General features: G+C 42.3%; 1 protein-coding gene across 1 annotated transcript in view; it reads right to left on the bottom strand.

Moving 5' to 3' along the window:
• Positions 1–3,442: 3,442 nt before the first annotated feature.
• Positions 3,443–21,278, bottom strand: part of PDE11A (phosphodiesterase 11A) — a 378,389-nt gene continuing 360,553 nt past the window's right edge. The window contains exon 20 of the mRNA XM_019460550.2: positions 3,443–3,835. Within this exon, the coding sequence (XP_019316095.2) occupies positions 3,680–3,835 (156 nt within the window). The 3' untranslated portion in view covers positions 3,443–3,679. The remainder of the gene's footprint in view (positions 3,836–21,278) is intronic.

Genomic DNA, 21,278 nt, shown 5'->3' with positions numbered 1-21,278 from the left:
AGGTTGGTCCTCTGTTGTAGAAGTTAACCGAATAAAGCCAGTGCTTTTATTTTACAGGTGCAAAACCCAAGACCTGGAGGGTCCCAAGAGAACAGGTCAAACTGGTGGCCAAGTCGGGGGCCAGGGCCCGTCTACTGTGCATCCTGTGGTGACCTTTGTAGTTTGCACGTGATCTCTCCTGGCCAGTATCATAAGCTACATTGTGGGTTGTGCATGTGTTGTCTACATATCGACTACGAAGAAAATAAATAACATGTCTGAAAAAACATATCATGTGGAGAAGGTAGGATGAAGTCCTTTCAGCCATTAATGCCAGGAGCCCCAAGGAAGCAAACGTAGTCTGGTCAGCTGAAGGTTTTATAAGAAGGCTCACATTTCAAATGCCTTCCTCCAGTAGGAAACAGCCATTAATGATAAGGACTGAGAAAATGTCTCTTTATTGTAGGAAAGCAAAATATATAGATAATCACACATACCTCTCAGTCTTGGAAAATCATGCCTTATTTAGAAAAGGGCTTGAAAATATCTCAAACGCCCAAGTGTTCAGCCTCTCACCCCTGGGGTTGCACAGGGAGGGTGCTGCTGTCCTTTTCCACTGCTTCATGGTCTCCGAGGAATGGACCCATGGCATTAGTCAGCAGTTTCTGAATTTTGACCCACAATAGGAAAGATACCTTAAGACAGGAAAAATAGATGGAGGCAATTACAAACAGCTACTTGATTGATGGTTGACATTGTCAGGGCTCCAGTGTATGGCAGATTGCAATGGTGTTGAACTCCCCTTGCTACCAGTGGATGTTGCTATTGGCAACCGTGCAGTGAAGCCAATAAAAAGGCAAGAGAATGAGACGAAAGCTCAACCTCAGTGGAAGCCGTAGGGTTTGTGCTATAAATTATGTTCCCCTTAGCAATGTGTAGCATCAACGTTCAGGGCGGCTCGGGTGCTCATAGCTGCCTGCAGTCTCCATCGGACCCTGGGTCTAGTTTTATCATAAAGCACATGCTTTAAAATTTTGCTCTAGATAGACTGGCATCCGTCTGTCTGGGCTATTTATTTATTTATTTATTTATTGTTGGGGAGGATAACAGATGTGGGTTCATCTCTGCCTCACATGGGCTGATTTTCAATTCCCGTTTGTGATATAAACATGGTGTGCCATAATAGCTGGAAACACCTGCAGTGCTTCTGAGCTGCAGACACAGGACCCAGGTCTGTCCCCAACTCCACTCCCTCTTTGTTCCTCACCTGAAGGAGGGGAGACAGCCGGGCAGAAGCTATTTTCCTTTAGAGCAGAGCGATTCAGAAAACTGGCTTAATAAAATCCATAAATCTGAGCAGCCTCCTCTTACCTGCTCTGTGAAGGCACTTTTTCCTACACTCGTTGTTTTCCTCTAGATTCTCCAGTCTTCACTGCAGAGACAGCTGTAAATGGTGGCCAGGAACATGAATTTTTAGGTTCCCACTTCCTCCTCTCTTTTGTCAAACCCCTCCCTGCTCAAATAACTCTCTTTTCTAAGCAATTGATGACAGGATTCTGTATCCTCCTTTTTGGGGTTAGAAGCACCATTTTTCTTTGTTTGGACTAATGTTTACCTGGCCTTTGGCAGTTCTCTTACCATCTGCCTCAGTCTCTGTCTTTTCTTTTTTGGGTGTCTTTTGCTTCTCATCCTCATCTTCCTCTCCCCCTTTGCCTGGTTAATAATTTTCTTTGACTTTGTTTCTTGCTGCATGAAATCTTATGTCTTCCCTACAGATAGATACCTGTTCTTCCCTCTCTTTGGTTTTGGAACCTTCCTTTGCCCATTCTTTTTTTTTTCCATTTTTTGAAAACCTTTATTCACTTTTGAGAGACAGAGAGAGGGGCACAGAGGGGAGACAGAATCCGAAGCGCGCTCCAGGCTCTGAGCTGTCAGCACAGAGCCCAACGCGAGGCTCGAACCCACAAACCGTGAGATTGTGTCCTGAGCCGAAGTCGGATGCTCAACCGACTGAGCCACCCAGGCGCCCCTTTCATTTACCCATTCTTAGAACATTTTTGGAATGTCTACTATGTGCCAGGGAAACAATACTCCTTGTGTAACTTGGCCCCTATTTCCTTAATATTTGAGTAGTCAAGTTAATAACTGATACTAACTAGTAACCATAAGAACAAAAATGATTTGTGAACTTTAGATTTTTCAGAGCTGGAATGGACTTCACCGTTCATCTAGTCCAGGGATGTCCAACTCCTCGGAGCTCCTTTATGGACCACCATGTCTGTAACCAAAGAGGAGAATTTGCAGGTTCTGGGTCTCCCAACATGGCTTCAGAGAATTTCAGCTCTTAGATGTTTTATATCTCGGAGATTCCTTGTAAGATTTATTTGAACAAAGAGTTCTAAGGTTAAACATGTTTGCAAATCACTTCCTAATGTAATCTCATTCAGCAAATGAGGAAACAGGCTGGGACAAGTTAGGTGTTTTGTCCAAAGTCACCCAATAACTGGTGCCAAAGCCAGAGTCGTAGGTCTAGCTTCTAGTCCAGCATTCTTTGGACAAGTCAAACCATGTCCTCAATCTCTCAGGTCAAATGGGGAGCAAAGCAGTTTTCTAGTCATTGCATCGATTTAATGTAGTTTATTATTATAAATCTAGCCTCCTAGAGCATATTTGTCCCCTGGCCAGACTGTTATTTCTTTCTTATACTTAAGGAAAAATAAAAAAATGGGCAACCACCACATTTGGCTTTAGGTTGGTATCAGTAGTACTTTCAATGGTGTATAAAAACTCATCCCTAAGGGAACTCAAGGCAGTCTGTGATTATTCTCCGCGGCTCTGCTGTGGCCTGTAAAATGTCTTCGCGGTTGGAAATAGTTCCTAAGTGTTCATGGGTCACTTGTGGTGAATCCAGCTGTGGACTTCCTTTCATCCCTCCTTTAATTAAAGCCTATTAATCCATTCCTTCTGGGAGAAGACTTGGTCTACAACAAAGGGTGAATTTTAAAAAAGTGGAAAAGGGGGCCGCAATCCCAATGCAGTGTTATGAATCTTGTATAAATACCAGTCACACAAACAAATGCATTTGTTACCTTCCTACTATGGGCCTTTTTAGGGGAAAACCAGGACTGACCAGTATGTGTAAGGATGCTATGGTTTATTTTTTAGGTAGGCAATTCTAAAGGCTCTAATCCATCATTAAGAAGCTTTAGGACAAAAATAAAATACCTCTACAGGATACAAACTGGGCTTCTTGGAACAGTGTGGCACAAAAGGGCACTCAGGAGAGGATGCAAAGGCAGGCATTGCTTGGCTTGTAACAAATAGAAGAGCTGGATACAAAGTGAAGCAGCGCTAATGGCGCGTTCCCTGCTCTGGGCTCCGTCGGCCACTGGGCTCAGCATGAGCAGGGCCGGCTGTCCTCTGGTGCAGGTTCCTCTGCCCAGCACCTGTCCCACGTGTGCTCTCGTGTGCTCATCAGGGGAAGCTGAGCGCCCCGGGCCGGGCTCCCTCCCCACCTCCTCTGTCCTTCCCGTCGCACTCTCCTCCGGGGACCACACTTAAAGGTGGAAGCCCAGGCGTGCTTCCCGGTGCAAACCAAGAGACTCTGCCAGAGCTTAAAGGAACAAAAGGATGACGTGGGCTGGCCCGAAGCTGGCCCTTCAGGATGCAGTCATTTTGCAGCGGCAGCTAAGCTGGACGGTTAGTTTCTGTCTTCCCCAGCGGCCACGAGGCTGGCAGACGAGGGCGAGGCGGCCGGCACCAGCAGCCTTTTCTGGTGCAGCTCTTCCCACTTACTTCTGTTCGCTGCCACCGAGTCCAGCATGGGCTTCAGTTTCACGTTGACCTTCACCAACGCCTGAAATAAAACAAAAAAAAGGTGGAGGAGAGAGGAACCCGAGTCACTGACATGGTTTTCTAGCTTTCCCTTGTGAGGAGAACGGACACTGGCTGCAAGAAATGAAATGTGATGATTATTTTGGTAAACCCGAGCTATTGGCAAGAAGTAAACATGCATGTAACACCATCGTGCTGCATTAATAGAGCCTGTGCAGAAAATGAAAAAAATAAGACAGGGTGGCTGTGTACTACTCCCAGGGTGCTAGCCCATTAGATTATGATCCTGTTCTAAATCTATATCCAGACAAGACAGGACACAAAATACTCGGCTCACACATGCCTACTTAAGTATATTGTTGCCTGCTCTGGACACTCCAGATCTCAACAGACCATGAACTTAAAGCTTTACTAAGATACACCTACCATTGGCTCCACCACGGAGGAGGGGAGGGTTCTGGGTGGACTCATCTGAATAAGAAAGGCCAGATAACATCCCAAGAGAAGAGAAGGTGCTCGTTTTTCAAGCTAAGGATCTGGGAGCTGTGCTAAATGAACAGACTGGCATGTGAACATGTATGAAGATGGACGCGAGACAAGAGAAAAAGGAGTGGGGAAGAGAGGGGCTGGGCTGCAGTGAGGGGATGGAAGGGGACACACAGGCAGAGGCCAGAGGCTAAGGATCCAGGGGCTTATTTGCAGGAGACTCTCCTAAATGTTTTCTTTTTTACTTAATTTTGTTGTCTTTGAAAAAGAGTCCCCTACTCCCTAATAGTATAATTTTCCAACCGCTATCGTGGAACAGAGCAATGAATAAAGCAAGGGTCATGGAGTTGTGCCGGTATTAGCCCATGGAAAGGGAATGCTCCCACTTTGTGCCTTGGGTCTGTGTTCTGTGGCCACAGATCATACCCTTGGTCCTTGTAGACACTTGCAGGTGTGGCGCATTCATCCCAAGGGGAACAAATCCACTGCAATGTCAGCACACCTCCTGAACAACCTTCTCCAAGCAGGGCCTGTGGTTAGGGGGTGGTTGATAGCAAAGCCTCCCAACAAAGAACAGCCCTTCATGTTGAGGGCAGCACTAGAGGTGACCAGGGGACGCCACTGAGCTGTGAGCCCTCCAACCTGGCCGAAGTGGTGACCCTTCACACTGATGTCTCTTAGAGCATATTCCTCAAGAGTGACATTTATCTCACCAACCAACATTTAATTTCAAATCAGATGTATTAGTGAAATGTGAAAATATTTCATATATGAAAATAAAATTCAGGTAGTGATCAAAATCCTCTTTATTGAGAAAAATGCAGGTGACTGTTTTCTATTCATTGCACAGTGTTTTTATTTGGATGATAGTGTAGGGTAGCAACGAATGCCATGGTTTTATTTAGTATAGTTTGGCACTGGCTCCTCGTCACTCTGATCGAGCCTTTTAATTAAACTGACTACTATAATTCCTATGGAAATTAGTGTTTATATTATTTTCCTGCTACAAAAGCTTTTCTCTAGAACTTATTTTTTTTTTAATCCCAGGAGCACAAATTGGAATTTTTTTCTGCCTGAAATGTAATTAAAAACTCATTTGATTACTATATTTCTGGCTCTGTTTTACTTATTAAATTCCTGTAATCAGTTTTCTTTTATGAAGCTGCTGGGAAATGATCTCAAAAGCAACACATTTTTCTCTTCCTTGGCAGGTTCCCGAGCATTTACTAAATTACATTCATAGCACCTGCCCATGATTCGAATTACTCCACCAATTTATTCCTTAAACCATTTAAGTTTATTTGGCTTAGCCCCAAACAGACATTTCTTTCCTTTATCTAGCTCTTTGTTCTCCCTCTTGCTTCCTTTGTGGTGAATAAAAACAAAACAAAACAAAACAAAAAACTCCAAACTTTTGGGGAGGTCATATTTCTCAGAATTCTTCCTTCCCTTTATTTCATATTCTCTTTAATTAAACACAGAATTGCTATACTAGAATATCCTTTTCCTCTGGCAGGTGCTGGGTCTAGGCAAAAGTAGCAAAAATCCCATCCTGTGCCATCAGTAAGATAATTGCTCCCACTATTTAGAAAGATATGGATATTCCTACGAACTTCTCATCAGCAAGTGACACCTGATGAGTTCTGTGCAAATGCTAACATCTGTCTCCTTTGACTTCCTCATCACTTAGCGAAAGAGAAAGGGGACACTTATCACCTGTCTGCTCAGTCTCCATATACATGCAGAGTGACTAGAAAGGTTATGTATGTTAGTTATGTAGATGTACATGGTGCCATCAGCCGCGGATGCTGAATATCTCCTGTGGCATCCCTGCAGTGTGACCATTGCAGTGTTTAAACATGCCCACAGGCAGTGAACTAACTACCTCCCAGGTTGTTCTGATTTTGGAATGTTGTTCTTATATTGAAGTGAAATCTATATCCCTGTAACTTCTACCTAATGGTCCTTGAAGCCAGAATGTACTTGAGCAGCGTAGGACTGATGACTCGTGCTGCTCCAAGTGTAGGTCAGCGTTGAGACTGACCTAAAAACCCAACTTGGGATGTGCTGCTTATTATCCTTGGGGCAACTATATGGCTATCACGGGGGCTCCCAAACTCACGTCCACTCTGCCTGGCCCACCACAGACACCTTGGGTACTTACTTGCCTGCTCTGGGACAGCCCTGGGCATCTAGTCACCTAAGTGACTGAGGGACCCCACTTTCTTCATGATTCCATTCACACTCATGTAGGGTGCCCAGCATGTAGGGTTTATTCCACATTTTATTTATGTTTTGAGCAAGTGACATGTTCACATAGTCCAATGGATACAAAGGGTACAAAAGGTACAGTGTAAAATATCCCTTCATCCCCTGCCCCCATTTAGTTTCTTTCCCTAGAGACAACCAAACTTAGTGTATCCTTCAAGAACCATTTTATGTGGAAGCCATATATGAAAGGCCCACAGCTAGTATCATCCTCAATGGGGAAAAATGGAGAATTTTCCCATAAGGTCAGGAACACGACAGGGATGTCCACTCTCACCACAGTTGTCTACATAGTGTTGGAAGTCTTAGCCTCAGCAATCAGACAAGCAAATGAAATGAAAGGCATCCAAATTGGCAAAGAAGTAGTCAAACTTTCACTCCTCGCAGATGACATGATACTCTACATGGAAAACCCAACAGACTCCACCAAAAAACCGCTCGAGCTGATAAACGAATTCAGCAAAGTCACAGGATATAAAATCAATATACAGGCATTGGGTGTATTTCTATACACTGATAATGAGTCAGCAGAAAAAGAAAGCAAGGGATCGATCCTATTTATAATTGCACCCAAACCCATAAAATATCTAGGAATAAACTTAACCAAAGACATAAAAGATCTGTATGCTGAAAACTATAGAGAGCTTATGAAAGAAATTGAAGAAGCCACAAAGAAATGGGAAAACATTCCATGCTCATGGATTGGAAGAACAAATATTGTTAAAATGTTGATACTACCCAAAGCAATCTACACATTCAATGCAAACACTATCAAAGTAACACCAGCATTCTTCTCAGAGCTAGAATAAACAATCCTAAAATTTGTATGAAACCACAAAAGCCCCCGGGTAACCAAAGTAATGTTGAAAAAGAAAACCAATGGGGCATCTGGGTAGCTCAGTTGGTTAAGCGTCCGACTTCGGCTTAGGTCATGATCTCGCACACTCCATGAGTTTGAGCCCCATGTTGGGTTCTGTGCTGACAGCTCAGAGCCTGGAGACTGCTTTAGATTCTGTGTCTCCCTCTCTCTCAGCCCCTCCCCCACTCACGCTCTGTCTCTCTCTCTCAAAAATAAACATTAAAAAAGAAAAAGAAAACCAAAGCTGGAGGCATCACAATCCCAGACTTTAGCCTGTACTACAAAGCTGTAATCATCAAGACAGTATGGTATTGGCACAAAAACAGGCACATAGATCAATGGAATAGAATAGAGAGCCCAGAAATGGACCCATAAATATATGGCCGACTTATCTTCGACAAAGCAGGAAAGAGTATCCAATGGAAAAAAAGACAGTCACTTTAGCAAATGGTGCTGGGAGAACTGGACAGCAACATGCAGAAGAATGAAACTGGACCACTTTCTTACACCATACACAAAAAGAAATTAAAGATGGAGGAAAGATGTAAATGTGAGACAGGAAACCATCAGAATCCTACAGGAGAAAACAGGCAGCAACTTTTGACCTCAGCTGCAGCAACTTCTTACTTGACATGTCTCCGGAGGCAAGGGAAACAAAAGCAAAACTGAACTATTGGGACCTCATCAAGATAAAAAGCTTCTGCACAGCAAAGGAAACAATCAACAAAACTAAAAGGCAACCGACAGAATGGAAGAAGATATTTGCAAACGGCATATCAGATAAAGGGTTAGTATCCAAAATCTATAAAGAACTTATCAAACTCAACACCCAAAAAAACAAATAATCCAGTGAAGAAATGGGCAGAAGACATGACATTTTTTAAAGAAAATATCCAGATGGCAAACAGACACATGAAAAGATGCTCAACATCACTCATCATCAGGGAAATACAAATCAAAACCACAATGAGATACCACCTCACACCTGTCAGAATGGCTAACATTAACAACTCAGGCCACAACAGATGTTGGCGAGGATGTGGAGAAAGGGGAACCTTTTTGCAGTGTTGGTGGGAATGCAAGCTGGTGCAGCCACTCTGGAAAACTGTATGGAGGTTCCTCAAAAAATTAAAAACAGAACTATCCTATGACCCAGCAATTACATTACTAGGAATTTATCCAAAGGATATAACAATGCTAATTTGAATGCTGACTTGAAGGGGCATATGCACCCCAATGTTTGTAGCAGCACTATCAACAATAGCCAAATTGTGGAAAGAGCCCAAATATCCATCAACTGATGAACGGATTAAGAAGATGTGGTACACACACACACACACACACACACACACACACACACACAGGAATACTACTCTGTGATGAAAAAGAATCAAATCTTGCCATTTGTAATAATGTGGATGGTACTGGAGGGTATTATGCTATGGGAAATAAGTCAGGCAGAGAAAGACAATACTCATGTCAAATTTGAGAAACTCAACAGATGAACATAGGGGAAGGGAAGGAAGAATAAGTTACAAACAGGGAGGGAGGCAAAACATAAGAGATTCTTAAATACAGAGAACAAACTGAGAGTTGCTGGAGGAGAGGTGGGTGGTGGGATGGGTTAAATGGGTGATGGGCATTAAGGAGGACACTTTTCGGGATGAGCACTGGGTGTCATATATAAGAGAAGAATCACTGGGTTCTATCGAAGCTAAGACTACACTGTATGTTAACTAACTTGAACAAAAAAAAAAAAAAAAAAGAAAAAAAAAGGAAAAGAAACGTTTTATGCGGTTGCCTGAGTGGGTCAGTTGCATCCAACTCTTGATTTCGGCTCAGGTCAAGATCTTGCACTCTCTGAGTTTGAGCCCCGTGTTGGGCTCTGTGCCAACAGTGTGGAGCCTGCTTGGGATTCTCTCTCTCTCTTTCTCTCTCTGCCCCTTCCCAATGTGTACACAGGCACTCTCTCTCTCTCTCAAAATAAATAAACATTAAAAGCGAAACATTTTATGTATATGTAAGCACATATAAAAAATACATATATATGCATATGTATATATGTATACATATGATACTTTATACATATGTATAATGTACATGTGTGTATGTGTATAATTAAGTTGATTTTCCTATCATTTCAGATGTTTCTTTCAGAGACAGAGTGAAATCAAAACTTTATGGAACATTATTATGATGCTTGAGTGAGCACAAGGGTACTGTGTAGAAATTAGTACCTGGAGTATAGAGAGGAGAGGGACCAAATTCTAATTTTCTATTGTTATGACACTGAGTGTTTCTTCTGCAGAACTTAATCTGCTGTGAATCCCATTTCTTGTAGTCTTCCTCTGAAAAACTGTAGTTTTCATTTCTAGAAGTTTGAGTTGGACATTTTTTATATCTTCCATGACTGTGATTATCATGCTTGGTCTTTCCTCTACCCTTTGAACATATAAAACATAATAAGTATCTTAATGTCCTTCTCTATCAATTCTATGATCTGTATCATTTCTGAGTCTGTATGGATTGGTTTTTCTCATTATTACAGGCCAAGTTTTCTTGCTTCTTTGCATGCCTGGTAATCTCGATCGGATATTAGGCATGGTGAATTTTATGTTGTTGGGTGATAGATTTTTATTTGCTTATCTATTTATTTATGTTTGCATTTCTTTAAACATTTTTCAGTTTTGTTCTGGAATGCAGTTAGGTTACTTGGAAATTATTTGGTCCTCTGAGGTTTGCTTTTAAGCTTTGCTAGGTAGGTCCAGAGCAGCCTTTAGTCGGATTAATTTGGGTCCACTACTGAGACAATAACCTTCTGAGAACCGGACCCAGTACCTCATATATTTCAACGTTTTTCTTTAATATTCTGCCTGGGGGAGCATGGACGATTTCCCAGCCTGTGGGAGCTCTGAGGATTATTCCACTTGCTCCCTTTTGCTGTTCTTTCCTCAGCCTCAGCAGTTTCCCCGCATGCATGTAGTGAACAGCACTGAAGACTCATAGGGGTGCTCTGCAGATCTCTGGAACTCTCTCTCGTGTGACTATCTCTTCTCTTGTCCTCTTCCCTGGGAACTCCAGCCCCTGGGGCTCCACGGGCCCCTGGCTCTGCCTCCTCAACTCCGTGAGCCCACTGGGCCCTGGCTGGGATTCTCTCCCTGTGCTGTCGCCTGGAAGCTGTCTCCAGTAGTAAGGAGTAAGCTAAGATCATCGTAGGGCTCACTCCATTCGTTCCCCTCTCTCAGGAATCTCCATATTGTGCTGCATGCTGCCTGTTTCCACTGTCTGTAGAACTTAATCTGCTCCATGGTTTCCCCCCTGTCACTCTATCATGGCCAGTGGTGGAAGTCCCTTATCACTGGTTTTAAATAGCTGTTTTGAGTACTCTCCCATGACCTCCCATGGAGAGTGGAAATAAGGCCTTTTATCTTTGTAACTCTAGTTCCTACCACAGTGACTCCAGGGAACAAGAGTCTTCCCTCTCTGCCCACAGAGCAGTGGCAGGAAGAAGGGGTGAGTCTAGGAGAGCGGCCAGTGGCTGAGAGCAGGGTCAGGACATTCTGACCTGCTACAGAATCCTGCTGTAAAAACAAACCCAGAATGACCCTCTTGGGAAATGAGTATAGTATTTTCTCTTATTACCATTATTCCTGGGACCATGTTTTTATCAGCTTGCCAAGCTGCTGGGAGTCAGATTCTGGCCCTGTTTTCCCTCAGCCATCATGATCCACGTCTGCTATCATCTGTCCCAGTGTGTGCTTATTCTTGACCACAATCCCTTCTTAGAACCCAACTGCTGGATAGATGGGGCACATGGGGGACAAGGGAATAAACAAAGAGAAAGCCACATTCTTAGAACAGGTCACTACTCCTATACTCTGTTGCTGGAAGGGGGCGGGGAGCATAAAGGAACACCAGCAAATTAAAACCACATTTGTCTTTGAATTTGAAAATGTCCAACTATGTCATTAGTACCTTTTCAAAACTTTGAGGGAGTTACCTGAGCTGACTCTTCATTTATTTTTTTGAAAGGCCAAAGAGAGATGTTTTCACGTCCTGTGGTCGAATTGTATATATTCAGAGTGCTGGCACTAAGAGTTAGTATTTTTTGCCTTCCCCCATCTCCACCTTACCCAAGAGAAATATTCAGAAACTAAGGAGTACAATACATGGTAGAAAACAATGAATTTAAAGGATTTCTTTAATATCAATTTTTCATAAAATATAAAATTAGACTTGGAGCCCATCTTGACTATCTGAGGTGATATCCCTGTCATGAAGATATGATCACTTTACTACCATGATTATTTACTTTCTGAGTGAAAATGTCCAAAAGCCCATTTGGGGTTGGTGTTTTGAAATGGAAAACCATTTGGTGATATGACCAGTTGGTGTCATCTCTGCTCAGACCTTCTCAACAGGAAGGGCAAGAGAGCACGCAAGTGGTGGCAGGCCCTGAGATTCCCTTGAATTCATGTGCCTGGATGGTCACACGTGCAAAGAGCGTTTCAGGAGGAACAAAGGAGGCTTCTCCTTAAGGTATGTGACTTTGGAAAGAAGTGGCCAATTGTGGGAGCAAATCCACACTCTTCAATTGTTCAGCCGCTACCTTTCTGGGCCCCCAAAGGTTAAGATTATTCATGATTTAACCTGATACATTCCTGAATTTTACATGCCGGGCTGCACTGCAGCAGTTGGCTAAGAATCCTGTTTGGCTTTGCCAGCCTCCTACTCTTCTATCATGTTGCAAGGGCCAGAGGCAGTGAACTCTTTGTCCAGAACTGAACTCATCGCCTTCCTCCAAACCTTCCTTTGCTGTTCGGTTTACTGTGTCAGAGAGCTGAGCATCGTCACCTCCACCTAACTGCTCAAGATGGAAATCTATAGGTCATCCATGACATCTCCCTCTTCCCCCCACATCCAAACGGTCACCGAGTCCTGTCAACCCTGTGCCCAAAGTGTCGTTGTGTGTCAGTCTCTTGCCATGTCTACAACCCTGGTTTAGATCACCATCATCTTCTCAACGGCTCTAACCTGGCTGCCTGCCCTCCCCTTCCTCCTGTCCAATTAACTGCCCACATTGTAGCCACAGAATCCAGCTCATCACTCTCTACCCTGAGCCTTTCAGTGGCTTCCATTTGGTTTGACTGTGCTGGAAGGACCCTACCCGAAAAGAGAATTATGGTATTAGAAGAGAATAAAATCTAGGAACAAAACAGAAGAGAGAGAGAAAAAAAAAAAAACAAACCTCATAAAACCCAAGGAAAAGCTTGGGTTATGCTACGAAAGCAGAGTTTTGAAATGCCAAAATAAGCCCATCGAGTTTTCTAGAAAACCTGCAGTTCACATCTTTCTATGCATTTTAACGTTTTCCTGAGCAGGAAATCATAAGCCGAACTCCGCATGGTATGTTTGGCAGGGGAGTCGCCGAAGTGTTAGTTACTACATGTGAGAGCAGATGGAGCTGGCTGTGGGGTCCAGATGGGAGGCAGCAAACAGATTCCTCCTAAACCCCACTCCTTCCCTCCCCAGTTCAATGGCCTCTGAAACTCAAGGTTGTGTAAAAATTAATTTGCATTAAATTGCTTAAGATAATGTATTAACTGCCAAAGGAGGCTTCCAGCAGTTTTTAAAACTTGCTTTGAAAAACAAATAATCAAACAATGATGGTGAACACAGAAGCAAGCCAGGACTACTTTGAATAAATGTTTTTAAACCTTCACATTAAAGATACCAGCTTTAGGGGCGCCTGGGTGGCTCAGTCAGGTAATCGACCGACTTCGGCTCAGGTCATGATCTCACGGTTTGTGAGTTCGAGCCCCGCGTCGGGCTCTGTGCTGACAGCTCAGAGCCTGGAGCCTGTTTCAGATTCTGTGCCTCCCTCTCTCTCTGGCTCCCCCCACCCTCTCATGCTCTGTCTCTCTCTTTCTCTCAAAAATAAATAAACATTAAAAAAAAATGATGCCAGCTTTAAAATAAATCTTTAGTGTGTAATTTGCTAAAGTCGGAAAGTTAATAATAACCATGTACATATGTTATACACATACCTATGCCAGGCACTGTGTGCTACTGGGTTCTTCCCAGGCTAGAATGCAATGGTCTTCAAAGGGCTCTAGCCTTATGACTTTTGCCCTCAGAAATAACCTGAGATTGAAACCCCCTATCAGACTTTGAACTGGTAGCTGGCATAAGGAAGTCTCAGCTTCCTCAGCACACAAAGTTGCTGCTGACACTCACTGGGCAGTAGTCTTTACCCAAATTAATGAGGGCCAGAGATCAGCTAGCAGTCATCTCCATTCTCTTTGAACGCCCAGAGTCTGCCAAAGAGACTCTTTAAAAGGTTGGTCATTCTTAGCCTGCCATGTTATGGGGACTCAGAAAATGCTAATAGTAGATGCCAACTCTCTCTGGTGGCAAAGTCAGCAGGCCTATGGAATTTCAGCTTCCAAGGAAGGAATACTCAAAGGAATTGGGAGGCGGTATCCAGACAGCCTGCATTTTCTCTGTGGACCAGGTAAGCTCTGACAGAAAGGACAAACAGCAACTAGCTGTTACTCCCTCCTTAATGGAAGTTCAATATTACTCCATGTTTGTCATGTTGGGTGAGATGTTTTTTCCATTTGGAAAACCTTTTTCTATATATGTGATACCTACTCTGTAGATCTGTTATTATTCAGCAGTAACAGATTGGCTGTGTCCAAATTTTGCAAATGCCAAAAAATATTGTCAGATCTTTCTGAAAAATTTTTAGTGATATTTGAGATCTTAAAACCTAAATAATGTGAGGCGGTTACCCGAATAGCAGTAAAGATGATAGACCCACAGAGGTAATGCTTAGTACGAGGGCATGTGAGCTCATTAGAATCCAATGTAAGAATGACTCAGATCTGTAATCAGAATCCTAAGGGCACAGTCTGGCCAAGTGATAACACTGATGTTTGTAGCATTGACGTCTAATATCCTGAAAGCTACTTACAGTACTAGTAATAACTTAGAAAGAGATCCTTTTCTTTCCAAGGTGTGAGGCAGGTACCTGTAAAAATGACAATGCAAAAATGCATGATGCGATTTTCTCTCTCTCTTTTCTTCCCTTTTCTGTCGTTTCCTTCCTGACCTCTCAGGTTACTTGTTTTGCTTATCTTACTTATATGCTCAAGGGATTCCTTTATGGAAAATGATATTTACAAATGACATTAACATTCTGAATTAATGAGGCAGGAATTTTAGTCTCCTTGGACTAACAGCATTGTTATTTCCATTATATAGGGTAAGAGTCTTAAACATCTACAGGGCCAGGCCAGGACCGTTAATGAGAGAAATGGGCTTCACGAGACAGTTTGGAGGGTGAGGCCAATGGCAAATGGGATGTTTTACAGTTTTTTAAAAAATTTTTTTATGTTTGTTTATTTTTGAGAGAGACAGACAGAGTGCAAGTGGGGGAGGGGCAGAGAGAGAGGGAGACACAGAACCAGAAGCAGGCTCCAGGCCCTGAGCTGTCAGCACAGAACCTAACGCAGGGCTCGAACCCACGAACCACAAGATCATGACCTGAGCTGAAGTCAGACGCTTAACCAACTGAGCCACCCAGGCACCCCAACATTTTATAGTTTTAAAAACAGTGTTTAACTGAATGAAACATGTCTGCGGGCTGAATCTATTTTGTGTGCTGTCCATCTGCCTGCTGGGACAGACAGTAAGACCATCTTGCCAAAATGAACAAACCCCTGGGTACTGAATGTGTCCCATGCTCCAGGCTCCACACGAGGACTTCCCCATACGTGGGCTGATTAAATGTCACAACAGCACTGTGAGATTGGTGTTGTGGATCCTGTTTTGACAGATGAGGAACCTTTGACTGGGGAAATTAAATTAAAGGAGCCAAAGTGTACATGGTGAAAATACAGCAGAGCTGGGATGTCAGTGGTGGCCTGCCCGAGGACAAAGTCCACGGTATCTCCCCACGAGGGACCTCACTGGGATGCTGGTATTGACAAGTGTCTCTTTCACCTAACTGCAGTGTCAGGAGAGTGGAGTGACTCTTGTTCTGGTGTTCGGGACACTGTCTCAGGACCAATCCACAGGAGGGAGACAGCTTCACTGGGGAATGAAGAAACACCACCTCCCAAACATTAAGTGTAGACAGTGAATCTTTTATCTGTGACTCATCTACTCTGCCCTGCCCTGGGAAAATAAAACAAGGGTTTTAAGTAGTAAATAACAGGCAGGCTCAAAGACAGCTTGCGTAAATGGGAGCAAGGAGAACCCGTCTCTTCTGTTATAATGAGCCCCTCTAGGATACTGTCCTAAGTTATCCTGTTGGTTGAGTTTTCAGAGCACATTGGTAGCTAATCAATCATGTTCACTGTGTAGGCAACATCTGACTTGGAAGGAACAGCTGCTGACCCAGAAGCCACAGCCTTTGATGAATGGGGCTTCATATAAGAGGTGGTTGGAACGTGTAACTAAAACACAGCCACATGGTAACAATCCACCTCTCCAGGCACCAGAATGTTTTCTGGTAAAACCATGCCACCTGAGATTTTACAGAAATATATAAAGTCTATTAATTTTTTTTTTTTGCCAAGTTCAATGTGTAAGAAAGATCATTTAAACATTTTTAGTTTCTTGAGCTACAAGCATTTGTTTACTACACATTTTGTGTAGGCTTCTCATGTACCTTGAGTCCTAGAGTTCTCCAAACATAATGGATGGGGTGCCTGCGTGGGAGAGGGTTGTACAAATACAGAATTGCAATTCCATGCCCTTGGTGTGAATGGTGTTCTGAGAAAGGTACTATGGGGCCTTCAAGAATGGATTCTAGAATACTCTAGTAATATTTGCTCTTCTATTTTTTAGCTTATATTTAGGAGTCTTAAAAGATTCAAAACACTAATTATCAGTACTGATGAACTGCTTAGTGAGCATCATGCACATGAATATGGAACATTTCTTGTGAGGCTTTAAAGGTGGTTCTCATGCCCAGTACCACATAAACTCAGGTTTGAGACAGGGAGGAGCTCTCAAAGCCTGTGCACCCCAGTGTCCTAGATCTACAGAGGACCGGATCCACAGCATCCATGAGAAATGCAAGATCTTTGGAACAAAAATCCCCTATTACTTTGGTGGTCTCTCTCCATACAGTAAGAGAATCTTCTTTTTCTTAATTTTATAAGATAATAAAGAAAGTGAGATTTTTGGAGAGAAAGAATAGGAAGACAAGAAAAGGAGTATTTTACACACACCACTGAGTGTAGGAGGAGGATGGTGTTTCACTAGCTGGCCTTCTCCTTGTCCAAAGAAAGAGGCCAATCTGTCCACTTAAAGGCCTGGTTGAGGGTATGTTATTGTGGCTCTTCTTTAATTACATTGCTAAGTTTCCAAAAAGCTAACATATGGAAAAAGCCTGTATGTGTGGAGATGGCAGGACCAAAACCCTGAATATTTTTTATTACATTATTAAGGCACAGTTTAAGGACGGGAACATTAGAATTTTATAAATAGAAACTTTCTAATGAGCAACAATTTTTTATCTTTTCAATGTTAGTGAGTTTTACAGTAATCTACCTTTCAAACATTGAGCATTTAAAATTAAATAAGCATCCCAGGGGCACCTGGGTGGCTCAGTTGATTAACGCGTCCGATTCGGCTCAGGTCATGATCTCATAGCTCGTGAGTTCGAGCCCCGCATCGGGCTCTGTGCTGACAGCTCAGAGCCTAGAGCCTGCTTCAGATTCTGTGTCTCCCTCTCTCTCTGCCCTTCCCCTGCTTGTTCTCTGTCTCTCTCTCAAAATAAATAAACATTAAAAATAGATTAAAAATAAAATTAAATAAGCATCCCAAATAAAAAGACAAACTAAATTTGTTTTTGAACTAAATTCTGAAGCCTCTATGGAAAGATAAATAAAAATGCTTAGAAAATACTGAAAGATTAATGCTGAAGGTGACACTCGGCTTATCATTAAAACATTTAACTAAAGTAGTATGACTAGGTGACAGATTGATAGAATAGAATGGAAAGACTAAGAATAGAATTAAATTCAAAGGAATTTAGTATATGATAGAGGTGACCTTTTATTCTTGTTTTTATTGATGTTTTTATTTATCTTTGAGACAAAGAGAAAGCATGAGCTGGGGAGGGGCAGAGAGAGAGGGAGACAGGAACTGAAGCAGGCTCCAGGCTGACAGCAGAGAACCCGATGTGGGACTCGAACTCACAGGCAGTGAGATCATGACCTAAGCCAAAGTCAGAGGCTTAGCTGACTGAGCCACCCAGGTACCCGTAGGTGACCTTTTAAATCCTAAGGAAAAATACTAGTCAAAGCTGATGGGAAAACTGGGGAGCTATCTGAAAACCTAAAGTTGGATCCTGACCTCAAACTTTACATCCAACAAAATAAAATACAACCAGATGAATCAGAGATACAAATATATATATATATATATATATATATATATATAGACACACACACAAATATATATATATATATATACATACACACACACACACACACACACACACACACAGACACACATAAAACATACATAAAATACTAAAAGATGGCCTGAGAAAAGTTTTTAAATTTTCTCATTTTACAATGAGAAAATAATGCTACATAAGACATAAAATCGAGAAGCCATAAAAGAAAAGATTCATGAATTTGGCTGCACAAAATCAATGTATTTCTTTATCGCATAAATAAAGCGAAAAGGTAAATGACAACCTGGGGAAAATATTTGCCACTGTGGCTACAGATAAAGGTATATTTCTCTAATACATAGTGAACCCTTACAAATGAAAAAGAAATGACCATCAGCTTACAAGAAAACAGAAAAATATGAAGAGATTACAGAAAAAAATACAAATGGCTCCTAAGTAAGTCTATACTAAAGATATGATGAGACTCATTTATGAGATGGAAAATGCAAATAAAAACTACAATGAGATAGGATTTACAGTATCAAATTGGCAAAATTCCAGAAGTTTGAAAACACAGTGTATTGGTAAGGGTGTGGAGAGAGAGGCATCTCACATATTGGTGGTGGGAATATAAATTGGTTTGTTCACACTCTCCAGAGGGAAAGTTGGCAGCATCTATCAAAATTTCAAATGCCTGTATACCAAATGGCCAGTAATTCTACTTCTGAGTACGTATCCTACAAATAAAGTGTGAAGATGTTGCATTCACAAGGATATTTATTGCACAATGAACTATTAGAAACTATTAGGAATGACATCAGTGTCCTTAAATAATTAAGTAATTATTGGCCAAATATTTTATTCTCCATCTTTAAAACCTGATACTCTGTGACCATCAAAAAGATGGAGGCAGTTGCTGTATGGGCACCGAAAAGGAAAATCTCAAAAATATATTAAGTGTGAAAAACGAGATACGGAGCAAGACATACTTACGCTCACATATATGTACACATGCATATATACTCATGTTCACACACATGTATATACATATATATGAGCAGACTGTGTGTGCATACATACTGTATTAGAAAGCACGGTGTATGAGCATTACGTATAAAAACAGTGTAAAGCCCACTGTACTTATGCTTTCCTACAGATTGTCTTTAGATGCATATACGGGAAAGTTGGTTAAAGGTGGTGGCCCTGAGGGAGGTGACTGGGAGACAGAAGTGTGAGGAAGGATCACTTTTCTCTAATACGTCTGTGCCTTTTGAATTCTGTTCACTGGATGTGTATAAACTCTTTGGCAGTAAAATATTTTATTCAAAAATTTTATCATGAACCAATAAAGGGAGCAGCAACCTTTGATCATGTGTTAGAATTATTAAATAACAGGTCATCCACCTGATGGTTAATGGTGAAAGAAGGCCTATAAGTACAAAGATAAAGAAGAGAAATGCTTACATGAAGATCAAAATAATTCAGTGTTTCACCACCACACTTCAGAAATTATTTCAGTACCTTAATTATATGTCACCCTAGTGTCATGTGTCTATTATTCGACAGTGTGATAACCCCTCCCCCACCCCACTCACCAGTACACATCACAGATAAGGGCCGACTACCTCATTGATCCCAAACATTTCCTCTGAGAAGCGATCAATGTCCCCTGCCAGGCCATTAAATAGATTTTGAAAAACTCTTCAATCCGTATCAGTCTCATATCCTTATTTAGTTGCTCAAATTTGCCCTCAGCTGGGAATTGTCCAGGCAACTGTGATTCTGTTGTGTTCGCCACTCATTTGAAGGGCCCCATCCATCATCATTTCTAGGCCTTTTCTGATGCAATGTAGCTTGTTCTTTGTCTTTCTTAAAAACTGAATGGCTGTTAAATTATCCATTTATCTTCCTTCAGATTTTCTGTTCAGTTTCTCAGGCCCTCTCAGGGCTGTCTTTTCTACCTTGTTTGCTGACTTTTCATTCCATTTCCCCCGTTCTCCCAGGCATCTTGCTTCACCATGCTGTCCTTCCAAACAAACTCCCTGGTTTGATCTGCTTTCTGCTTGTTTGCAATCTGCATCACTACTCAGGTGGACTTCCTTTTCAACTTTTGTCCCTTCAGGATAGCTTTGAGAACTTTGAGATGATATGTTTCAAGTTTTCCCCGTAGATGGCAGGGTGTATTGGACAAACCATAACCGAAGGGAAAAGTCTAAACCAGCTTTGCCACTGTTAAGTTGGGTCACAAGGGACCTTTCAGGGTTTCACCTTCCCGACCTGCAGATGATCTGCAAGCTCACTTCTAGTCAAGTGTCTTCGGATCACAACAGCATCTCCTTTCTGTGTAGGTAAGGTGGACCCACTAAGGACGTGAGGTTTGTGTAATGTTAAGGCTCGCACACACACTCCTCAGGGGCAGCAAGCGGGAACCCAGATTTGGAAGCAGAAAGAATCTAAGCTCTGTCACTTAATATCTGTGTCTTTTCTCCAGCCTCAGCTTTCACATCTGAAAAGAGGACAATAGTAGTATCTAGCTTGACATCGCTAAGAGGATTAAATCAGGTGATGCTGGGAAAGTCTGGTGCCTGGCACACAGTAAGTGCTCAAGAATGTTGTTAGTGAGCTAGGCAGTTTGGCTGTTATCATCCAAATTTACAACACAGGCCACTGAAGCTTAGAGGTGATATTAATGGCAGTAACAATGTATGGAGTGCTTTAACGTTTGATGTTTACTCTTCCCAAAGCATTTCCACATGCCTCAGCTCCTTTGGTTCGGACTCTTGGAAAGGGTGATGTTAACTATCACCAATTCCCTTTGCTCCAAGAAGAGAGTTACTTTGCAAAGCCAAAGACGTTTAAAAAGTAGAGAGTGGAGTTACTCTCGGTCAAACCTACAAACCTGTGGAGATCACCATAAAAAGAAGTCTGAGGATAGCAAGCTTTAGGTTTTATGAGTGTAGAGGGCAGATTTGAAAGAGGATGGTTATAAAAACACTCAGCATCTCCTGCCTCGTCTTAGGTCTCATTTCTGTTTCCCTCCGTCTCTTACTTCTCTGTAGGTCTCTGTGGCTCTTTCTCCTTTCCTGTTTAGTTTTTGGCTGGTCAGGGCATCTGTAGCACTAAGATTACAGACGACGTATTAAGTCAAGGACGTGGAGAATTACTCTTCCTTTTCCATTATTTTATGGTTCTATAGTTTATCTCTCCCTTTGCTTGTAGGAGGCAGCGGCTCATACGCTGAAACTCCCCCTAATTCACTGGGGCGATTGCGAACAGCAAGTATAACCTCCCTAGTTTCTCAGGCGTGAAATAAAGACAGAAATGCTAACGCCCGCCACAGGGCAACTCCGGAATGGCGGGTTATTTCAGGGCACGCCGAAAGCACCAGATGCGGAGGGAACGCAAGATCTTCCTAGCGGAACCCACTCTTTCCCA

The sequence above is a fragment of the Panthera pardus genome, unplaced genomic scaffold (assembly GCF_024362965.1).
Source record: "Panthera pardus isolate Hobbes unplaced genomic scaffold, ASM2436296v1 HiC_scaffold_10, whole genome shotgun sequence".
In the NCBI taxonomy this organism is placed as follows: Eukaryota; Metazoa; Chordata; class Mammalia; order Carnivora; family Felidae; genus Panthera; species Panthera pardus.
The sequence above is the reverse complement of the archived record's forward strand: the minus strand, read 5'-3'. Positions and strand labels throughout refer to the sequence as shown.